Source organism: Aptenodytes forsteri, unplaced genomic scaffold, assembly GCF_000699145.1.
Source record: "Aptenodytes forsteri isolate BGI_AS27 unplaced genomic scaffold, ASM69914v1 Scaffold79, whole genome shotgun sequence".
Lineage (NCBI taxonomy): Eukaryota > Metazoa > Chordata > Aves > Sphenisciformes > Spheniscidae > Aptenodytes > Aptenodytes forsteri.
Genome location: NW_008794776.1, coordinates 5,363,839 through 5,388,346, shown reverse-complemented (window position 1 = coordinate 5,388,346; position 24,508 = coordinate 5,363,839). Strand labels below are relative to the sequence as shown.

The window sequence follows — 24,508 nt, the reverse complement described above, 5'->3', positions numbered from 1 at the left end:
GCATGGCAGGTCTCACCTTCATTAACTAGGTACCGTGCATAGATAAGGAGCCAGTGGCGATACTCATGACTGGATTGTAACATAAGTGCTGCTGCTATCTGGTTCTCCAGGTATGCAAGCGTTGTTTCTTGTTGCACTAAATGAGGCATGGAGAACAATCTTGCAGCTTGCCTTCCTGAACTACAAAACCAAAGAAAAATTAACATGCCAGCCATAAAATCAGATACTAGTTTAAGGAATATATATTTTTGTAGTACAAACTATTCTACACTTATCTTTCAGAGGCACCTAGGGCTTCCAGAGTTCAAGCTTTTAATGACAAAGTTTTCATAGCAAACTGCCTTCCCCAACACTGGACCATTTACAAGTATCAAGGTCCACAGAGGGTTTTCTGCCTCCTGTTCTTTTTCTCTTCCTTTCATCTGTCTTCTCTTTAAAAACACGTGCTTTTCAGTGACCAAGTGCTCCTAAATGTTTATAGGAAATTAAGATGACTGCTTTTACCTTTCTTTGTCCCTCACAGGTGAAATTCACGAAACAAACACAAGATATAAAGTTAGCCAGAAGCATTTAAAGGATTTCTTGCAAATAAATGTATTGTCATAAGAAGGCTAATTTGAAAAAAGCAACCAATTATTTCCTTTTTGAAAAAAACTGCTAATTTTTCAGTCTGATATTTTTTCTCTCTCAAAAAGTGTTGTTTGTTTAGATTTCAAATATATTTCCCAATTAATTTCCCCCCCCCTCCCAAGAGAACAGCAATAAAATCATACAACTTCTTACAGTTTTTCTCACAAAAAAAAAATTAAAACTCAGATGTGAAGGACAGAAATAGCACAGAAATCTGCCTGGGAAATCTAATTCAAATCCAGGTGACGATGGGCTATTGAATTCCCTACAGGAGTCTGCTCTGGCTCACACAATTCTCCCTGGTGATATTTTCAGATGTTAAAAATATGCATTAGATGACTAATCACTCAACTTTCTCAAAGACTTCATTAAATAGATCCCTTGAGGGCAACTGAACTACTCAAAATTTGTAGGCCTACTCCAAAGCTGGTAAACTAAAAATTAAAATGTAAAACGTAAGAAGTTCAGTTTAGTTAACCAAATATTACACATACAGAATTGTCAAATACTTTATCCATCCAATAAAGAAGAGCCTTAAAATGGTTAAGTTTAGAGCATGCTTTCTTGCCCTCCAAGCAATCTCAAAATAACATTAAGATACAGACTGTAAATGTGCAAAGATTTAAAAAAAAAAAAAAAAAAACCCACCTAAAAACAAAACCACTCTATGAGCTACTGATAATTTTCAGTGCCATTAGCATCTTAAGAATTAACTCACTGATTCAAGCACATGAATAAATAATAGGAAAAAAAAGACAAACATGCTGATGAAACGAAGCAATTAAGTGCATACTTTGATGTTCGTCCCTGTATTACAGCTAAGGGCCCAGAACACAGCATGGCTTCTTGGGATGGTAAACTATTCCTGAAGTCTGCGCATTGTGCTAGGGAGTCCTGTTTGTCAGAAACAAGATTCCTGAAAAAAAGGAAACAAACAAAAACCAAGTTTGAGGAGAGTAGGTAGTGATATCAGGGGATCCAGCTCTGTTCTGCCTCAAAGCCTGACTTGTATTTTCCACAGATAACCAAAAAAATACCACTGAGGTGCTCAGGAATTCCACGGACCCCAACTGTTCCCACTCCATGTGCAAATTCTGATTGTGCTGTCACGGAAATGTCCCTCCCACCCCCAAAGTTCACAACATTAATTGTATAATACAATTTATCATTAGTTTTGAAGGAAATGAACTTTCTACTTGCCATTTTACATCTAATAAGAAGTCATGCCCCAGAACGAAGACTGGAGTGAACAGAGGCAACGGCTTTCTTGTTAAGAACTTGATTTTACCTCATGTCAGGTCCCCCCACCCACTAGACAAGTCATCACAGATCACACATGTTGACAATTTTTCCCCTCCATTACAGCTATTCCTTCATATGGAGTGAGTTGACAGTTACAGCTGGCATTTCCACACTAATCAAGGATATAATTTTCACTGGTTTGAGATGCCAAGAGAATCAGTGGCTCAAACCAATGCTAAGTTTAGACCTCCAGATAGCTCAGAGGTAAAATGGCACAAATATTTAAAATGCCCTTTACTGCTTTATCATGTTTAAATTTGTATGATGACTAAAGGGATCGCTCTTTTATATATTTCCAAAGCTGTGGTACAAACTAAGAAACGACAGCAAATTCAGAATTATGGCTGAGAGCCTGTCCTCTGCTCCTTACTGACTGGGAAGTTTAGACCTCCAGATAGCTCAGAGGTAAAATGGCACAAATATTTAAAATGCCCTTTACTGCTTTATCATGTTTAAATTTGTATGATGACTAAAGGGATCGCTCTTTTATATATTTTCAAAGCTGTGGTACAAACTAAGAAACGACAGCAAATTCAGAATTATGGCTGAGAGCCTGTCCTCTGCTCCTTACTGACTGGGAAAATTTCTGCATAATTTCTCAGTTTATCTGAAAAACAAATAAGGTGTTTTTTCTTTTCCAAAGGATTCACATCAAGTAGTTGACTAGTAACAATTATTCTAAGGAGGAATTAAAACAATAAGCCCTTTCATCAAGCATGCTCATTACACTAAGTACCACAATTATATTAAGACTGCAACATGTTTTTTTTTCCTCTTAGAAAGACAACAAAGAATCTGTTTTGGAAAGACACTGTAAATAATTTAACCATGGAAATTTTTTATGGGAACTTATGCCTTGACAGAAGTAAGAGAATCCATGGGGAAAGCCTATCTGATACCCAATAAGACACAGACTCTTATGTACCCTTTCCTTGTGTTTAGGACATCAGTAATGACTCTTCCATGGGAATTCTCTGAGGTATAATGATTTCTTCACTCCTCCCCTACCTGACTTACTATCTTCATTAAACTTTTACATCTTGGAGACAAAGAGCTCTCTTCAAACTTGACTGGTCATCAGATCCAAAAAAATATTAAGGAGTGACAGGGACTGACAAAGTCAGGCAGATACATGTTCAGGATTGGAGTGCATAGGTCTTATTTTCTCTGGAAAATGGGCAAAATAATTTTAACATGTCTGAACTTCCAACAAACCCCTGAAAATCGTTTTGAAAATTTTTCCAGAACTGCATTCTTTTTCGTAAAAACATGAATTTTAAGGCTAGATTGTCTTTAATCATTGCCAACTGCTTGACAGATTCAACTGATGCACATCAGCAAAAGTATATATAGATATATGTTAATAAATAAAAGAGTATGCACCGTGTAGGAAAGAGTGATAAAGCTGTAGTTTAACTTTTTCATTTTTAAAACTTATTTTAAAACATAACAAATAATAAGAATGTAATAGAGTAAAGCCTAGACATACAATTAGTGAACTAAACCAAAACTAAGCCTGGCGCGTGATCCTACTCAGACTAACCTTCAAAATATAGGGTGAAACAGTAAATCAAAATACACGTCAGTCCAGCTGAGTTGTAAAAGCAGGAAATTATATATAACTTACCATGTAGAAAGAGAAGGATTAAAACAGTATGCCTTTCCATCGGACATGCTCATTACAGGTATACCATGCTGAGTCAGCAAGATCTGAGAGACAGTTGCATCACTTCCTACAAGTCAAATCAGACCAAGGTATGGAGTCTTGCATAACATTCATAATGGTAAAAAATGCTATCCACCATTAATTATCAGTCATAGCAACCAACAGAAAAAGGTTCAGTAAATGTTATCCTCAAGCACTTATAGGAAGGTCAAGGCATAAGATAATGATGGTAAGCATCAGGCTCAGTGAAGTAGCATTAAAATCACTCTTTTGCAAAACACATTATCAATCTTGATACTGCAATTTGTACAGAACATTGGCTTAATTGGAAACATTCTCCATACCTAGGGGCAATCTTCAGCAATTTTGCCACGTCTTCTGTAACCCAAGAAGCCTTTATCTTTCTTTTTCCCATTAAGTTAAAATTCTAAAAACGAGCATACTTAGAAAAGTGTGCTCTCCAAGAACATAGTATAAGTGGGATAGCTGGAGTTTCTCATTTCCCAGCATATCCCATGCCCAGGGTTTGTGCATGTAACTTCTAATGAAGACATTTGCAAACTGCTAGTACAACTACTTCTCTAGGTAGTTTTGATTAGTACTGTATGGATTAAAGCTAAAACAGAAGCCAATATGCTCTGAGACACTGCTTTTTTGATAATTTGTTTTGTGCCAGACATTAGCAATGACAGAAACTGAAGATTTTGAAATAACGAATTTGAGACAATCAGTTGTTGTTCATCATTAAGATAATATACATGCCAAGTGCACACAGAGAAATTGCTGTAATAGCAGATTTACATAAAATATTTGGTTTGTGATCTTCACAACACTGAACCTTCACATTCAGAAGCAAGCCAGGATATAATAAGCTACAGAATCTTGTACAAGTCTGTTAACCGCTGATATTCTCATCTCAGTTATTTCTACTGTATTTCAACATTGCCGATGACTTCCCTTTATTACACAATAACAAAGTAGATTTATTTGTTTAGGCTTTTCAGGTTTTGTAAAATTTCAGCATATTCATAAATGGCACTAAATAGTACAGGTGGGCTCAAAGGTTGGTAAGTAAATGACCCTTTTTATTACCTGAAAATATTGTTTGCAAAGACTCATCTCTAACAATGGCTGTCTGCTTGTGAACATCCCTGAAAAAGACAAAAGAACAAGTCTGCAGTGTAAAAACAACTGTAAGCTCCAAAATCATTTAACAAATGCACTTCTTCAATATTCATGACAAAGTGGTTTCTTTGGAGGAGTTTGGGTTTTTTCATTTTTACATTTTCTTCATTGCTTCGACAAAAAGATTTTGGCAAACTCAAACCCCTTACGGCAAGACAGAAGTCAGTAGCAGAGGACAACTTTTATACAGTTATTCGTCAGGAAACCTCATTACAGCTAAGCAAACACTAAGGATCCAAATAACTCCTTTAGGAGCTCTGACTTGCATGAGGCATTAGATTAAATTCAACAACTGTAAACAAGTACTGCGGTTTTTATCTTGGTATCTTGAAGATGGCTAGAGTACTTCTAACTCTGAAACTCATGTACTTTATTGGCTAAGTATAATGGAAGTTGGAAATATCCGTATTTCTCCTTTTTCCCCCCTCAGTCCATTCCATATGCATGACACAAGTCTATCCTAGGGAAGCTGTTTAAACTAGTAACTTCTAGCTGATCATCTATCTTCCTTCTAGAATCAAATTCAACATTATGGACCATCCTAGAAAGGAAAAGAAACAGGGTTCAAGTCCTGCCCAATTAACTCTTCATATTATATCCAAAAATGGACTTGTGTTCAGACCCGATTTGGTTTAAGCCTCAGTTTCAACAGGAATGCATCAACACAATTGAACAGTTACCTATAAAAATCAGCGCAGCCAGCTGCTGCAGCCTAATATGGTACTTACCAAACAGAGAGCATAGCAGCAGTGGTGAGAGCCATGATGTAAGAACCTGTGCAATGTAGGGTGGAAATGGGTGTATTCAATATTATAGGGGGAAGAAGGCGACGACCACAAGCTGAAAATACTGACAATGTTCGTTTCTCACAGGCTACACTTACAATCTCACTAAAAAACAAACAAACAAAAACCAAAAAGAAACATTTACATTTTGTCAAATGCAAGTAGCATAAAACCAGACTGATTTCTTAATTTATCATACAACTTGGGCTAATTCCCCAAAAGGTAACTATTACAGCTTTTAAAAAAATCCTGGGTACCAAAGGAAAAGTTCAAAAAGCACACAGATTATCTATAGATGCGTTCTATGCCTCCTTAATTTGGTTATAACTATGATGGTCTAAGGAGATGGGCAGAAGGTTTGCAGGCCGAGATAGTATCTTTTATTTGACCAAGTGGCATTGCTGGAAATATCAGTAACGCTTTTGGGTATACACAAGCTCTTCTTCAGGCCTGAATTTGTATTTAGCTTTAAAATCCATTGCTTCTTTTTCAGACCTGCACAAAGCATTATATGTCTGCAAGCTTGTCTAATTTTTTCAACTATGCAAGCCTGTGTAATAAAAGCTATTACTACTAACTACAAATACTAACAACTTAAGGGTGTTACTAGAGAATCAGCATAAAACTCAAGTTAAAAAAATGTTTCAAAAAAATTCTGACAAATAGTGAATCTCATGGCTCAGGCTTCAGAAACATACTTTCAATTTAAACTCTGAGGTTGGAACTAAGCAAAGTTGAGAAAAATAAAGAGAAAAAATATCAAAAGACTCAGGAAAACACTTCAACGTCACAAAACATCCTGTTTCAAATTTTTCATTCTTTAGTAGGTAGCACTTGAACAACTGTCACTTACCATGATTTAGTCCACTTTAATGGAGAAGTTTAAAGGAGAAATGTAAATACACAGGAAAATAGTTGTACCTGGCTAATGAGAATTTGTGATGCTTTAAGACTGCATAGAGCTAATACTTGGAGTGAAACTGGTCTTAAGAGTAAGAGCAGTACGTATTTTTATCCACAAAACATTTATTAAGCAAGATTGTGTAAAAATTACAATGGAGAGTGATAAAACCAGCAAATAGCAGTAGTCAACAGAAATAAGTCAGAATCCCTACAAAAAACTCCACAGGATAAGCGTTTAAAAGCATCAATGTATTAGACCAGGTTAGCTAGAAGAGAAATAGCACACCTTGAGCCAAGCACAAAGAATCACAAAAATCCCTAATAGAAGTGATCCAGTTAATCAACTTTTCTAAATAAGTAGGAAAAAAAAAATATTATTAGAGTCTCTGCTTATTTGTAAATATGTGGGTTTAGGGCTAATTAAGTTTCTGTAAAGTGTACTTTTGTATCCCTAAAAATGTCTTCTGGCCTTCAGGACTACTTATCTTCTGCAGGCTCCCACTTCCTCCAAAATGTACTCTCTTACCAGCTTCCCGCTGCAGTGACAATTCGACTGGTGAGGACTGTCTCCCATTCCTTTCCTTCTCGATTACACTTTAACCTGCTCAACTTTGAACCTCCCACTGTGGTCATTTCATTCTCCACTTCAAGGTACATTGATGGATCTGAACTTATCTGAAAAATAAAAAATAAAATACTTTTTGGAAGAGGAAAATAACTACTTAAAAAAGCAGCAACTACTATTAGATCCAAAACAATGCCGACGTTAAGAATGGATTTAAGTATGGCATTCTCTGTTTAAAATGGCTTCAAAATACACTGTGGTACTTCAAAAGCAGCAGACCTCTGAAAATCAGTCTTGGCTAGAACACAAATAATTTCCTTGTATTCGGGGCATAAGAATGAAGAAAGGTGGTGCTATTCTGTGCTTCCTAATTAAGGGCACCAGATCAAGTCTAGATGTGCCCAGTCTCCCTACAATCTTGCAATTAGAACCAGACTACCACAACCTAAACACGCAGAAAAATTATTTCATAAATACCTAAAGTAATACTATTTGCCAGTCTCTTCAGATGTAGAGCATCTCCAGAGCGCTCTCAGAAAACACTTTTTTTTTTTCTCTTCAGCAGTGTACTACCAACACAACCGTAATAATAATGCAGCAGTTACTCCTGTCAGACCCTCTTATCTTTATGACACACTTTGGTTAACCAGGAGGAGGGACTGATGAACCAGAGGTACTCCTCTTGGAAGTTTAGCTAGTTCCGAAATGTCCTATTTTTAGCTGATTTGCCATTAACTTTTCTCATATAGACATATTCTTAGAAGCTGAAGTATACCATCTTGCTTGCTTGAACAAATACACGTATTCAAATGTTAATTTATCAAAGGATCCTGAATAATCTAAAAATATATTAAAAAAAACCAACAGGATTTATTTTTTTAAAGTATTAAGCTTTTTTCCCCCTTATAGTCCACTTACTTGCAAAGTAAACGATTTCTGTGGGATTGGGGTTGGCATTTTAAGTGCTAATGCTGGTGCCGAGATACAAGCAGCATCCTTCTCAGAGGCCAGTGTAGCTGGGGACTGGAAAAAACAAAAAATTGCAAAAGTGGTTAAATTGCAAAATTGGTTAAATTTTTCCATTACATAAAATTTAAAACCAAAGATATTCTATAATATAGATTGAATTTGAAAGAGAAAACCTTTTTTTAAAAAATTCCAAATAATGCCAATTGCAAATATTAATCATTTTCAGATTAGTTGTATAAACACAAATTTTTTAATATAGCTTCTAAGAATTAAAAAACCAAAACAAACTAGATGGTGTGGTTTTTTGGTTTTTTGTTTTGTTTTGTTTTTTTACAGACCCCCTCCACCTTTCAGCTGGAACTAATTAATGGAAATTCTGGTATATTGCATGGAAAAGCTGAGCTCTGAATACTGAAAAGAGAAGGATCTATACGGCCTAAAATGATGGGAACTCTAATACAACTTACTACTTCATGGTTCCTAGGAAAGTCATAACTATTTGAGCCATCATATCCAAGTCACTCTCTTGTGCGTGGGCCACTCTCCATCAAAGAACATCAAATGCTAATGGTGTTTCATTTTATTCTACACAGTCATTTGCAGGCTATCACTACTTAGCATGCTGGTACTGTTTAGTAAGTAGCTGCATATTTATATAAAGGATGGACACATTTGCCACACCACGTGCATCTGCTTTTTATAATCTTAAATTTTAAAAAGAGGCAAGGAAGAGGGATGGCTAAAAATTCTGAGTGACTTATACTACTTGTATTTCCCTGACTTGATGGAACAAGTCAACATGGGACTGACTTTATTAAATGAATACTGAAAGCTACAATGAATCTTATTTATTTCACCTGAACAGTTAAAGTTACTGGTACAAGTCTGGAGTCTTTTCGAGGCCTTCCTTTTTTCTTCTTTTCTACCGTTTCGCCCTCAAGTTCCAGTTTCCGTTTGGGTGCGCTGAGTGGTTTAGCAGCTGGAATCTTCTCTTCACTGTCACTGCTGCTCTCCAGAATATCCTTGGGCTTACTGTCTTTAATTAAATTCTGATCCTTCAGTCTGAGCAAGTAAAAAAAAAAAAAGAAAAATAAAAAAGTATTTCACATTTTATATAAGCTGATTCCAAAAGCTGCCACATACCCTACGCACTGCATTCTTGTAGGTAAGAAGATACATTCTTAGCCTTGTTTGAGTGTATTTCAATATGCACAAAGGCAAGAGGAGGAAGCTAAAGAGGTATGGCAAATCCTCCACCAAAGTACAATGTGCAATATATATGTAAGCTGATCAGACATATTCTCTCCTTTAAAAAAAAATTAATCAAACTAGCAGTTAGCAAATGGATAAAGCTGTAAATAACAACTTTATTGTAGCATTCAGTTCCAATTACAATCAGATCTCTCTCCCTGGGTTGATACAAATAATTCAGCACTCTGTAAGATGCAAGAGTAGTTAATCTTTTCCCTCCAATGGACATTACACTTTCTGCTTCCTCATGCAGAACTTCATTTGTCAGTCTGTTGTCTATCCCCAAAAGTTGTCCTATTCAGTTCTGACTACTGTAAGAAAGATGCATATCTGCAAACCATACAAATGACCTCACTGTTCCATTTTCCATTTCAGGAATACAATATAACTAAAGAAGACAAAGTACAAATCCCTGTGAACTCTTTTGTTAACCATTATACACTAAAATAGGTTATTTAATCATACTCTTCCCATTCCCTCCAATAGCTGGTTATTAACTCACAACGTTTTACCACTTATTCCATAACCACTTGGCTTCCTAGAGATATCTTGCATAACCCAAACCTTTTTTCTTTGGCATCTGAATTATGCCAAACAATACAATACACTTTTATCCATACTTTACTGACACATTAGAAGCAATTATGAGAGTAATTTAATACATCTTTCTTCTGCATCATATGGTTAAACCCTTTGATATAAAAATATTGAGGTATTTAGTAAAAACACATTTTATTGATAATAAGTTGGGGAACTACGTACTTCTTTCTCAAGACTGCTATTTTTTCTATTATGTGTTTTGGTGAAGCAGGAATGCTTATGCCATAACACACTATGTCACAAAACCAAAGGCTTTCTTGTTTTTTTTTAAAAATCATGTGGATCCAGAGCCAAAAACCCTTAAAAATCAAAGCGTCTTCTCTGCATGCCTTCAAGGCATAAAACTGAAATACATCTGCAGCTATTATGATAGGCCCTCTGCAGACATGTATGGTAATTTATCTTGAAGTAAATCTCACTCTTGTATAAAGATGCAGGCTGGCTATTTTTGTCTTCTAAGGAGCACAGATGCATGCAGCCACACATGGAGGCACACGCACACACAGCCTCTTGTAACGATAGTTTTAACTCGGAATATTTTGAGGAGTCTTCTTGATCCCAAATGCCAGAGACAAATGTACAAAGGGATATTGCCAGCAAAGAATTTACCTATTCACAGCCGTCTCCTTCCTTCCAATTGTGGAAGAGACCCAAGACAATTTCTAAAGTGCCAGCACCATGACATCCACACCACAGAGAATCAGCATTTTAACTCTCTACATTACTATCCTTTTTTTTTTTTTGCCCCCAGGCTATGCCTTACCTGTCCGCAACAGTCTGATTTGTATTTGTTACAACAGCAGTCCCTGAGGTGGCTTTGGATCGTTCTGTAAATCTAGAATCAAATGCTTTCATAGGTTCAATCTTGGATGGAGTTGTCAACACAGAGGAAGATGATGCAGGAGGAGCAGCTGAGGCAGAGGTAGCATTTACACTGTCAGTAAAAGGGACAAGAAAACAAGGATTGAAAGAAATTTAATATTGGTAACCTGCATCACTCATAACAACTAGCTAGCATTCATTATACTGGCCAGAAACTATATTGAAAACCTTTCACTCAAGTACATACATGAATTGTGATATGCTTTTTCCCCTTCCATGCATCAGTATCTTGCGAGCTTTGCCTACTCTCAAAAGCTGTTTATGATACATCTCAGAGCTAAGAGCTTCATGTGGCCGCATAGATACATCTAGATTAAAAGACCGTAATTCATTCATTATGTACTTTTAACTCAGGAATGAAATGATACTTTCAGCTGGTACTTACATACCCAAAGGGAAAGGATCACTATCTTAACTGATGGCTGGAGTTCCTGGTTTTACCCCTTGTTCAGGTTACCAAATACTTTCCGTTACAAGATTATATTCCACTGTTTATCAATCAAACAATTTGGGCTGAAACAATTCATGCCAGGTTTTCATTTTGTTGTTGTTGAATTCAAACTAATTATTAGGCCTTTCCAAGCATAACTCTAAGGCAAAGGAATGTGTTTTCCCCATACTAAAGCATTCCAGGTATCTGTTATTTGAATAGCTGTTTACTTTAGAGATTTTTCAATTCATTCAGAGAATGAATTGAAAGAATGGCTCTAAGATAACTGATGTTTGTACTAAAAAGCTATTAGAAGTCCAATTTCCAAAGAAAATGAGACTTAATAGTTTCATCTGTCAATCATTTCTCATAGTCTACCCACTCATTTTTTAATCTGTGGCTAATTTCAACTAAATTTGATGGAGTGGTAGAGGTTCCAGTGACACTGTGCTCTTACAAACGCTATAAAAACACATTGAGAAGAAACCAAGTCAGTGTTACCACTGAGGGAAAAGCAAGTAAAATTTAGCTGTTCCATAATTAATTTGAAAGACAGACTGGCCAATCAGTGTATGAGCATTGACAAGTCAATGTCACTGTGCTCTGATGGGATTGCTACACAGGGAAAAAGTACTACCATGTTTGAAGAGAGATCTACAGGACACAGGACAGAATGTGATGGAAAACAGGCTTCATTACTTCCATTGCTGGAAAACCTTCTATTATTTACTAATAGCGACCCAGTAATCTATAAAGCAAGTCAATTTGTTAGAGCATTAGCCATCAACCTCATTGCGTTGAAATTCATTTCCAGAACTATGCATATGGATTTATTCATTACTGATTTATCACCATTTAAAGTAACCAAATACTAATAAAATCTTGATGTTTTCAGGAATGTTAGATTCTTGATGTTTTGAGGTAAGGAAACCACTTTAATAATTGCGTGATTACATAACTGTAAATGAGAATTAAAAACTAAATGGAGTCATATAAATTAAAAACAAAACTGCAGATACTGACCCATCTTTATTGGCTGCATCATCTGTTGGTTTTATACTGGCTGCTGTTGGCTCTACAGAAGGCTTTGAAGTATTAAGGGAATTTGCTGCGTTAGAATCTAATGACATGAGCTGCTGGTTACTTTGAGAAGACATCATTGAGCCAGAAAGAGATCCAGATATTGGGATGCTATTGAAAAATGCTGTAGAAAAATCCCTAAGCAAAAAGACAAACAACAAATATATTTCTCAAAAACACTTTACAAATAATTGAAAAAGGGTAATTTTAACTAAACTATTTATTCCATCCTTCCCTTTTCCACATGTGGATACTCATATACAACCTAAATAAACCACCAACACCTAACTTTGCAGAGTTGTTTCTCGTATACAAAGGACGATAAAGCCAGTATTAATGTAGATATGAACCTGCGATACATTAGAGTGTTGTTCACTCATCTATAATGGTAGATAATGAGAATTAGCCTTACCTATTAGAAGTGAGATCTAATAGCTAAGAGAACATAGGTTGAAACTATATTCTGTAAGTACACACAAGGTATTTCCAGCAAGTGCTTTAGATGCCATAAGATTAAAATAAGTCAGAATTCTTAGTTTGCGTCAGAAAAAAGGAAAAAAAAGATAAAAAGGTAAAGAAGGATTTTAAAGACCACTTCCAAACGTACCCAGTGTCCAGCTGAGCTATGCAGAGAGGCGTGATCCTTCTCCGACCATCTGCTGTTCGTGTTTCAACTTGTTTTTTTAAGAGATTCTGTTAGGAAATATATTTCATCATTATTTCTGATAAATAGGAGATGCTTTTTTTCTTTTTCTTTTTTTCCCAACTGACAAGAATAGGTGTATTAGATGTAAGATGTTCCTCAATTAAAAATCTGTTAACAAAGATTTTTTTTCCATATTGTCTTTGAACCATGCTACTATTGCATAAATAGAATCAATCTACATTTTTATTAATACAAGTTATTTTAATGCCACAACTTCTTTTTGACCAATAGTAGGTGTTTTTTAAGTAGAAGTTCATATAGTACAAAGTACAATAGAATTCTGATTCTCTCCACATTAGAGAGTCAAGTCCGAAACATTCTCATCTGTGCGCACTGAATCTTTCATTAGAAGTCGTGTTCTATGTTTAGGGGAGAATTAAATAATGCTTTCAACCTCCTTCACTGAGAAACCGAAGCACAGTTCTACAATTGGACTGTTATTAGCTACCTTTGGTTTCCTTTCTGCACACCGAGAATTTAGCACACATCATAGAAGTATCCACAAGCCTTTTTCTGCATAGTCTTACTTCTGCTTAGAAGTATTTTAACTTTTCAAAAAATCCCAGTAATGTCAACTGGACCATTCGTGGGTTGAAAGGTGCCATTCAACACGGATAAGGAAGCGGAAATTGGTTTTATCATAAGCAGTTTGGTATTTATCGGCTTAGCACTTGACACTATAAAGTGACTATCCAAGAACACCTACCTTTCTAATGTCCTCCAAACTCTCCCCATTAACCATGCTTGCCACTTTGGGAGCTGCTGTCACAGTCCCAGATGCTTCCCTAATTGACACGTTCTTCTGCTCCACCTGCTGCTGTTGCTGTCTCTGTTGATACTTGAGCATCTCTGGATTCTCAATAATGGTGGTAGACAACTGAGCTTCAGTCATTATAGCTAGGCTTTTACCATAGGTGGACTGATGAATGTTGCTCTGTGGGCGTTAAAAATGTATCACACAAAAAGAGTGACTACAACTGCTAGCATGACATCACTAATTGTAATGTAATAGAATCACAAAAATCTAATGGAATCCATAAAATGCAAATGCCCTCTGTATCATTTATACACTACAGATTTTTTTTTCTTTATATTTTCAGCTAACTCTAAATCAATACATAAAATAATTGGAATTCAAAGCTTTAGCTGCTAATAGCAATGAGAAGAAAAAACAGCCAACAGCAATCAGTTTAAAAAGACTTAGAATAGAATCATAGAATCATATATGCAAGTCAAAGAGTAATTTTAAAGTGTTTTGAAGCACCCACTCCTCGTTTCCTTGGCCAAATAATTACTTCAAATGTATAATGACGTGAAGCAAGTGGATGTTTTCCAAATAGACTTTCTTTCCAGAATAGAAACAAATACCACAAATTCATTTCTTGACTACTCTTTTTTAATGATTTGTAAAGTAGACAAGAACACATTTTTCTGTAATATGGAAATCAGTCACTACATACTTCTATAAATAGTCCAATATTTTAATTGAATCTTTTAATTTAATCAATACATCCCTTCAATATGAACACAGGTTCTCCGAGTGCTTACTGTACCTTTTCCTCCTCGCTGAGTGGATCTCCAAGTTCATCCTGGGAAAAGTCCAAAAACGCCACTGATCCATCCATGGAACACACCAGGATACCGAGTCCATTAAGGGTCCTGGAATAAGGAAAATAAGGAAATAAAGGTCCGTCTTTGTTTTCAATCTTTCATTGATGCAAAGGGGCAGTACAATAAATCGCTCACTAAAAATCTTGGCATAAGATTTATTATCACAGCAGCTACTGATGGAACCAAAGAAGTGGGACAGCAAGGAGACAGAGTGATGGACAGCAGGAGTCCGTGTGCCGATATTCCTTTGGAGACTGCACACAGCAAGGTGGCATTAGAACAATACACCTACCCATGGCATGATCAGCACCATGAAAACCTTTCTGTAGGGGTAAAACAGACTAGTGTTCACAATGAACAATGAGAGAAAATTATAAATGTATTTCCTTCAAAAGACATACATAATTTGTGTGCTAATGGAACTGGGTGAAGAAAGGGGCCTTCAGCAGGTAAGCAACTGATACACTTCTTTTAAGGCCATATAAACTGCTGTTTGGGGCCCATGGAAGATGAAGCTTCATCATGCGTGGGAAACAAGTAACAGGTAGTCCGTTCCTATAAAGAGCTTACAGTTCAAATAAACAAGATAGGAAGCAGAAGGGATGAGACTCTTAAGAGGGAAGCTCTGTATGTTGGGTAGATGCCTCTTCTCTATCATCATTATCTGAAGCGACAGCAATAAAAAGAAAGCCAGATGTGCATCTGAGCAGTCAAAAAAATCTCTGTACTAAGGCAAGAACATATGTTTGATTTTGTTATTGTTCATTATTTGGGTTTTTAAGCAAACTGCACATATTCTTGTATGTGGGGATATATTGCAACCCTCTTCCAGAGGTCTCAAAAGGTTTTCTTGGTGGAAGAGAGGGAGGAGAAACTATACATTCTAGTCTTAATGGAACGATAACCTTCCATATATAACCTATTATTGCACATTTGAAAAAAATAATATTTGACGAGTTTTGACTGCTAACCCAGTAACTTCCAATTATAGAGCTCACAGAGACAGCGACATAGTGGTTTACAGATTATTTGTTACAGAGAACAGAAGAGGAAAGGGAAGCAGGCAGAACTCTGAAGTCCTATCCAAATTAGTCCAGCAACGCTTAAAAATGTATTACATGCATCATGGCTATAGGTGTTTGAAAACATCTTTTTTCATGGTGGCTGGTACCCTGATAGCATCACATCCACAGAAGTTAGCCTCAGCACAGTGTAACTAGGTTAACCAACACTACTCCAAGTTAGAAAATGATAAAATCTTGTTGAGAGTTTTCTGCTTGCTTAGCAGACAAAATTGCTGAGTTCCTATTGACCTCTGGATCCAAGCAATTGTTCCACGAAAACAATCATGTTCAGATATTATGATGATGGATCCAAGTCTAAAACTCTAAAATGGAAACGAGACAGCTATAACAATATAATAGTATCAGATTCCTCTGAATTTACTCAGTCTGTTTTCAGAATGGAGCACGTTTCTGGGAACATTCCATATTATTGACATTTTAGCCATACATTTCAATTTGTAAAGAGGATATAAAAATAACAAGCTTCCTGATGATCCTTTGTCTCTCAAATATCCCACAGAACCATTTCCTCAGAAACTGCAAAATGTTAACCAGCTATTACTCCCAATGACTTTATGCCATGAAAAATGTGCAAATTGCAGATGGAGAAGTAAAAAACTACAGGAAAACAAAACTATTCAAAGCTATTGTACTACAGCAATAGCAGCACTCTCAGGAACTATTCCACTTAACTGGCTTTCTAGCCTTAATCTATTAAAGAAAGAAAAATGTTTTGGTTTTGAAAACTTTTTCTTGTGCTTCATGGCAAAATCCACATGGCACACAGAAAACAGGAAGTCATACAATTGTAAGCTTTAAAATTTAAAGCATAAACCCACCAAGACTGTTATAGCTATTAAGGTAGAATTTCAAAAGTTAGGAAGTGCTAGAATTAAGACAACCTATGTAATCAGCTGTGTGCCTGTCATCAAAAAAAATACTAGTCTTGTACAGAACCCTTAACTCTAAATCACCTGATGCAAAGGTGCAGAGTATTTTTTTAATACCATTTACTGAGTGGTCTCATGGTTATTTCTCCCTTATTATTCAAGTCTTGCAGTGGATAAAGAACTATTAACGTCTGCATTTTTATGACCAGGCCTTAGGAAGAAGGCAGGAGAGGAGAGAGCACCACTAACTGCAGAAAGAGGAAAACAAGATTTGGGACAGTAGACTGCTGGGAAAGTGGGTTGTCCAACCCAACCCAAATCACTAGAGATGTCCTGCAGCCTCTTGGGAAAGCTCAGCACTTGCCCTTCTGCTATGTCCTGTGGTTGGTGGATGGGGTGTGGTTGGGTGTAGTAGGTTCATTATCCCTTCTCTAAGACTTGCTACATGATCAGCCTCTGCTACTCTTCAACACAGAGCAATTTACACCCTTCACATGGCACTGCAACAACATGGTATAACTACAATTTTACTAAACCCAAAAGCTATTGCATGTACTTTTTTACAAAAGCTATTGCATGTACTTTTTTTATACATGAAAATCCTTCAGGCATTCAAACGATGAGGGGGGGTGGGGTGTCTGTGTGTGAAAAGATCAGTGAGTGTATGTATAAGTGTATGTATAAAACATTTTAAAAAAACCCACACACGAACTCTTTTGTTATATTGTCTCCTTAGGCATGAATGAAAGATTGGCCTAGAAGGTTCACCTGAATTTGTCATAACTGTATAGTGCAATAACTTTTCATAGATGTAATGCACATAAAACTCACCACGTCCACCATGTCATGGTATAAAATACATATTCTATGAAAAAACTTTTCAGATAATTATAACAAGTAGGAACTCATTCCACAGGTATTTTGCTGCATCATGTTCTAAATACATTAATTTTTATTCAGTTTTAATGTTACACAATCTCAAGTGACCACATGCTAGTTGCTAACGTTACTACCAAAGACGTTGAAGCAGAACCAAAAACTTCAGGAACTGATTACTCGTGTTCCAACAGCTACAACCTGTACTGTTTTAAGGAATTTCCAGTTAATGTGTGTACCTAAAGTTGATAGCAATGCTTTGGCTTTTGTAACAAATAGCAGAAATCAACTTACCAGGAGATGTCCATGATAGACTTGTCAAACAGCTCATGTATGACAACTAAAGGTCGTTTCAGACATGTGAGCTTAAAACAGAAGAAACAACACTCAGAAATTTAGAAGTTCTATGTTACCACAAATATTACCACATTAATACTCTCCCAGAGTCTAACAATATTCACCAAACAAGATCTGGCCAGGAGACAGCTGTATGCCTGATGGTGTATCTGAAGCAGCTAGTTACCCATTCCACTACTGGCACAGAGAAGCTTTGAAGAAAGCAGCTGACATTCAATCCTCTCCTCCTTTCTGAAACACAGACTGAATTTCTTAACCAACTTTGCCTTTACATTGCAGTCACAGAACACTCTCTACCACTCAAAGTAATTCCGCACATGCTAAAGACAGCTTCTATTCTAAGCTTTACTGAGATAAGGATGTTGCAAACTGCCAGCACAAGAGGAAGACAGAAAACAGATTAGGTTTCCATGTCCTCACTCAGACTACTTGTATAAGTAAGTGAAACCTATCAAGAGCAAAGGGACTTTGACTCACGGTTATTCTTGAAGAGGATTCCTCTACACTTATAAATCAGCTTAGTAATAAAGAACTGAATATGAAAATTCCCAGTAACCTGTTCTAAATCAGATATTCTAAGCTCTTTAATGTTAAACCAATGGACTTAATATCCATAGTATATAGTACAACTGAAATGAAGCAGGAAAAGTCAATGTGATCTACGATGTTTCATGCTTATAGGTTCACAGATGTAGTGTAGTAGTCATCTTCAGTAGTTATTTCTTTTATGTTTCCATAGGTCTGTGTTACATACATATCTATTAAGCTCTCCAGGGCAAGGACTGCCTGTAACTTTGCATCTCTGTAATACCTAGTATAACCTCAACAGGCACCCTAAATGAAATCATAGTATAAATAGAAAGTAAAATATACTGAGAGTAATACTTTGATATGGGTATGCACCGGTAGCATTGCCAGAAACAGATTTAGTGTTAGGCATTTAGCGATTGATGGATAAATATCACACTGGAATCTGTAAATAGTAGATTGCAGTTAGCAATTGATGTGTTCTGGCACACATTCTCATCACAAAGCTTTACAAATCAGTTAAATTTATTCCCTGTCCTTTGCAGTTGCCAAACAACACATCTTGCATTTATAAATGTGAGAATAGCTACTCTTCTCTTAGCCAGAATAACAATTTCAGTGTAGATTTTAAACTAAAACCCAAACTCGATATTGAAAATTTGAACATATACTTAAAAAGCTCATTCACTTTCACATTCCTTTCCATAGCAAAGGCAGAAGCCAGGGATTGAAGCCAGAACGAAGCATAAAGATGAGCCGTATATATGCTCAGAAACAGCTATCCTGTGCCTGCTATATTCTCCTCACACCCATAAAAGCAAGACTAACAAAGCTAGACTCTAAGAGCGATTAATGGGTAGGTGGGCTAAACATGGAGAAACAGTAAAGTCTTTTTCTTATGAGACTCACATGAAGAAAGAGTAAAAGACATAGGAAGAAAATAGGGATGAATTATGTTTTTTAACTGTGGTAACACATTATTTCCCCTAACAGTTCCTCTCCCTTACCACAGCAACATACTCTGCCACTGGCTTCTAGCTGCTCTTGGCTTTAGAGTAATGAACTAATACCAATCCACTTCCTTCCCACCCCAGCTAATTCTGTAACAAGAGAGGAAAAAAAAACTAAACATGAATCTAAATATAAGACTTAATGCTGCACACATGACCTTTGTGCTAAACCCTCAAGTTATCCAAATGACCACATCAAAGGCAGCAAAACACTTACCCAGACAGAAAGAGATCGATCCTTACTACCAACAGCACAACAGCAGTAAGGACAACTTGACTTGGTGGAGCTCCCATTCTTTTGTTTCTTCTTGAAGATTTTTGGATTGAATTTCTGAACAAATGAGATGCCCCAAATTTTATTACAGTAATCACATTTTAGTAGACCTGCTTTACAAGCAAGTTTTCCACTTAAGAGTGAAAAAGAAACATTTCATAGAAAGTCCCTAACCAGACTCTGTAAGAGCACTGACAAAAGCAGCATATGCTTTCTTAAGGGGCTTTCTGAATGCCTTAACAGGAATGGCAAATAATATTAATTTTACTAGCGATCAGGAACCCACTAGAAACCTAAGTCACTTTAATCAAGTCACTGAACAGCTAACAAAGTTAGTGTTTGGCATTCCTAATATGCTCCTGTACTCCCCTTTATCTTGTTCATCTATGTCCAGTTCTCTTATCACAAGAGCAAGCTGACTGTAAACATGTAAAGCTGATGTTTTTTAAATGCCACCATGCGTTTGCTTTACTAATCTTGACACCTATCTCCACCTCTTGTCCCATTTATGCACAAAATCATCAAAAAGCACGTATTAGAAGTTTTACTTCAGGGATAAATTACTATCACTCACTCACCACTACTGTAACTGCCTTCCGATGCCCTACAAAATCCATGTTGGTTTTCCATCCATCTCTCTCAATGATCTGAGCAGTAGGTCCAGAATTATTCATGGCATGAGCAGAAACAAGATAGTGACCATCAGGTGACCAGCTAAGACGCAACACATGAGTTGTCCCTCCACACTGACAAAAAGAATAGGAAAAAAACCCCCCATCATACTAGAGCTTTAAAAGTGTTTGGCAAACAAAGGATTTTTTAATACAAACTATTTAAATTTTAGATTCAGGGAATATGATTACAAAGTCAGTCTTTTGTAAATATAAAAGAATAACATTACATACAATTCTCAGCACTTCAGCCATGTTTATACAGGTGATCTAATGTAACTTACGAAGCTCCACCAAGAGGGGGAGAACTTTAAAGGAAACAAAATCTAAGTCTTTTTGGATACTTTATACTCAGTATTCATCACAGTCCTAGTTAGTGACAGGGCTGCAGCATACCAACCGCTAATAATGAGACTTCAGCTTGCAACACCAGCTCACATGTTTACAGTCTATCACTAAGAGTAATTGCACTAATCACGATACCGTAAGATCACTGCAAAACACTCCACTCACAAAGCACCGGCTTCTGTCCCCAGAAATTTGATCTCTTGATATGGCACATTTGATTTGGCACTGTTAATTTAACTAATGTTTGTGCAGAATCAGAGTTATTCTTACAATTTTCATTCATTCTATAGGAATTCACTTTGAATGGTCACACATTCTGAAGTACCTCATCAAAGGGTTTTGTGATGCTGGTTTCCAACTGCCAGTCCATGGTCCGCCACACCTTCAAACTTCGATCATCAGCCTGAGAGGCAATGTATTTTCCAACAGGATCCCAGGTCAGCCCTTTCACCAAGCCAGAATGCCCCTTCAAAGTGGCAAGAATTTCTGTGCACACAAAATTGAGAATAGAGAGGAGTTACTGATATGTCCTTTAGGACAGACTGTTGAGGAGATTTACAATATCTTCTTGAAACAGCATATTAAATATAACCTCTCCTAATGTACAAACAACAACATATCGACCAAACGGGAACCTGTATTTAAGCTAAGAATGATATAAAAAAGTGGGAAAGAGAAGTCTGGACAGAATAAGGGGTGCAAAACTCTGTATAAGAAATAGATCAGAGCAGGAGGACCAGCAGAGCTCAGGAAGTTCAGAATAGCACTTTCAAGCTATGGAAAGCAGCGGTTTAACTGGAACTTCAGTTAAACATTCACCCTTTCCTCTGTACCCAAAGATTATCGCAACAAATTCAGCTTTGTGCATCAAACATGAACTAAGTCAAAGTTGTGACTGAACGGACACACAAGCCTGGCAGACCTGGTAACCTACTTTTAGCCAATCTCTTGCTTATCAGACTGAGAGAAGAGGCTGAGAGTACTGCACAGGCTACACAGCTAGCTTGGAAGTCTAAAAACTCCGATATCAGGATTGGAAGCAACCCTAAAATAAATGGCAGTGACTGGGCACCACAACAATGGGAGTTTTTGCCTGCATCAGGTTACATGGTGAGAAGCAGCCAAATAAAGGCACATGCTCCCTAACTGCTGCAGACCCTCGCAGGTCAGCTAAAATTGTCCAGTGCACCAGCTGCGCCTGGCAGTGCAGTCCCCAAGAAACAGAGGCCTCGGGACTGTGTGAATTGCCAGCACTGCAGCAATGGAAGAAGGAAAATGGCCATCAAATGTAAGACTTGAGAGCTTCTGCTACTGTGAGGCTCCCCTAGTCCATCCTTCCTTCCTCCCCTTCATCATGTAAAGTCACACTGCTTATTAAGCAGCAGCATTTAAAATGGGGTAAATAAGACAATGCCCCCCCCGAAGGCATATGAAGTCCTGTAGGTACAAAGGCAACACGGAAAAAAATATATGTATATATAGATGTAATATCAAGCTGAAGTCCTATTTATTTGGGATTTTGCAGATAAGGTGAAAAAGGAAATATATGTAATAATGACCTTCATGTAAAATCAGCAGCACAACCTGAATGTAGCTGTTGTTGACAGTAGAGTGGAATCCACTGCTCACTGCCATCCAAACTTGGAAGAAGGACTGACTCACCAGATTGCAAGCGTGTCATCTCAAAAGACAGACAACCCATTCCCACATAGAGATTTTCAGTCAGTGAAATACACTCATGGAGGGATGAGCTTGTCACAAAGCTTTACATACTTGCACATCTGAAATGCAAGAGTTCTCACCTGGAAATTTGACAGCATTCCAGATGACAACAGTGTTATCTACACTACAGGATGCCAGCCAGGCATCATGCGGAGACCATGCTACATCCATGACATCTGTTTAAAAAAAAAAGTTTCTATATAAGATGTTGATGGTAATCAGAGAATCCAAAAATCTTCTTTTTAAAAAGAACTTGTGTGGCAACGTTTTTTTTCTATCGCCAAGAAATTATCATCATCTCAGTAGAGTGGAAGGTAAGAAAGAACACAGCAACACTCATTGGGAGTGAGGCTCTCCAACTTCTAACATTCAATGGGGAATGAAAAAAAAAATCCAAGGCAGAGAATGCAATGTTTAGGGATTATAGGAAGCACTAATGCCTGTATGAAGTACTTCGTCTTGTTTTGAATGAAAAAGCAACAGCAGCTATTGCAATGCACTCGCTTTATTCCAACACACCTGAAGTGATGAAAGTGATTTCAATTCTGATTTTAATCATAGCTCCTGTCAGCAGGTGCAAAATGCATTTGAAATTATCTGGTTTATTAATCTTTTGCATTGCTCTTTAGTTATTTTTTCTAAATAAACATTAATATTCTTTGGTTTACAAAAACTTTATCTTTTGCCAACCAGGAGATTATTCACTGAAAGTGTGAACATTTATTTAAATAAAAATACAGTTTAGCTTCCTTTATTCAGATTCATTTTTAAGTTAGCAAATAGCAAAATGTAAGTTTCTTATTTGCTAATTTTTCTACTACATAATTGCCGGAAGTTACTTGTATGAAAATCAGCATTTGATTAAAAAAGACATTTTCTTTTAGATTTTCATTGTTGCTCTTAAAAGTAATTACTGACTTGCCACCAAATATATAAGTTTTCAGCAAGAAAATGTGACACTGAAAAACAATTTTTTTTTCCAAGTACATGCAAATTATGTTCATTCAACATCTTTTAACTTACCTCCTGAATGGCTTCTGAGAATTGATACACACCTCCACTGCTCAACATTAGTAAGTTTGCTACTAGAACCAAACACAGTGCTAGGTCCAATGTACCTAATTAAAATAGAAGGAGTTATCCACAGAACCACCTTAAGTTCTTCAAACTTTCTTTCTAAAGAAAATCAGCTGCACAGTACATGTCTATTTTATAGTCAGTTATTCCTGCAATGAAAACTGAAGCAAAAAAAAAAAGTATTTTTTAAAGCAAGTAATTCCAGTTATTAAAAAAATAGCTTCAATAAAATGTACAATTTCTACAGATAGCAAAAAATGATAACATTTAAGATAACTCTTCAAATCTCATCAGGAAGCTTTCTTCAAGGACAGAAGAAAATGCCTCAGCTCCTCAAGAGGACAGAGACTGCCCAGGTAGACACACTCCAGCCCAAGAGACAGAAGAGGCCAAATCTCCAATACCAGTGATGTGGTGTCACAGGTTTCAGCTCTTTACGCACCAGGCAAAGCAGTGAGCTTACAAAAGGCCAGCACAGGGAAGAAACACTAAGAGATGTGACAGAGTAACCTACTTGAAATAAAATATAAAAATCGAGAAGGAAGAAACATGCTTACGCAGCTCGTTTCCACACCATAATCAACTTGTCATCTCCCCCTGAAGCCAAGTAAACTCCATTGTTTGACCATCGCACACAGTTCACACAAGCTGAAACGTAGAAAAGAAAGTTTGTAAGATGAAACACAAGAATTAAGTGGTTCTGCACTGGGGACAGAGTTTATAAGCAGCAAAACTTCACAGGAGATGTTTAGGATTTAAGTGTGCTTTTTCCACTCGAAGCAGTTACTCTGTCTGCTTTAGATAAATGAATTGGTACTTATCTTTCAGTCGCAGTTGAGGAACTTCTTACTTTAAAAAAACTATTCCTTATTTAAAAAAGCTTCACCAAAAGTAGCTCAAAAGAAGACAGACTAATATTCCTCTAACAAAGGAAACTGCTTGTGGTAAATGAGGTGGAATTAAGAGGCAAAGAAGGAAAGATATCTTAAAGAAAAGAAAGGGGATGGCTTGTTCAGGTAACTATACTTTCAAATGTAATGTATAATAAATCCAGAATATTTTAGAACTATAAGCAATATAGAATCATAGAATAGTTTGGGTTAAGGGACCTTTTTAAAGGTCATCT

The 24,508-nt window shown here is 36.7% G+C and overlaps 1 protein-coding gene across 1 annotated transcript in view; it reads right to left on the bottom strand.

Moving 5' to 3' along the window:
* The window catches only part of LOC103894904 (protein HIRA), a 32,367-nt gene that overhangs the window by 3,676 nt on the left and 4,183 nt on the right, over positions 1-24,508 (bottom strand). The window contains exons 4-23 of the mRNA XM_009274381.2: positions 23,940-24,030; positions 23,329-23,423; positions 22,386-22,481; positions 20,909-21,069; positions 20,143-20,310; positions 19,508-19,621; positions 17,690-17,760; positions 14,508-14,613; positions 13,661-13,888; positions 12,856-12,941; positions 12,192-12,386; positions 10,620-10,790; positions 8,863-9,067; positions 7,955-8,059; positions 6,998-7,146; positions 5,512-5,673; positions 4,691-4,749; positions 3,560-3,665; positions 1,424-1,546; positions 17-180 (exon numbers count right to left, since the gene is read on the bottom strand). Coding sequence (XP_009272656.1) covers positions 17-180; positions 1,424-1,546; positions 3,560-3,665; positions 4,691-4,749; positions 5,512-5,673; positions 6,998-7,146; positions 7,955-8,059; positions 8,863-9,067; positions 10,620-10,790; positions 12,192-12,386; positions 12,856-12,941; positions 13,661-13,888; positions 14,508-14,613; positions 17,690-17,760; positions 19,508-19,621; positions 20,143-20,310; positions 20,909-21,069; positions 22,386-22,481; positions 23,329-23,423; positions 23,940-24,030 — 2,655 coding nt within the window. The remainder of the gene's footprint in view (positions 1-16; positions 181-1,423; positions 1,547-3,559; positions 3,666-4,690; positions 4,750-5,511; positions 5,674-6,997; positions 7,147-7,954; positions 8,060-8,862; positions 9,068-10,619; positions 10,791-12,191; positions 12,387-12,855; positions 12,942-13,660; positions 13,889-14,507; positions 14,614-17,689; positions 17,761-19,507; positions 19,622-20,142; positions 20,311-20,908; positions 21,070-22,385; positions 22,482-23,328; positions 23,424-23,939; positions 24,031-24,508) is intronic.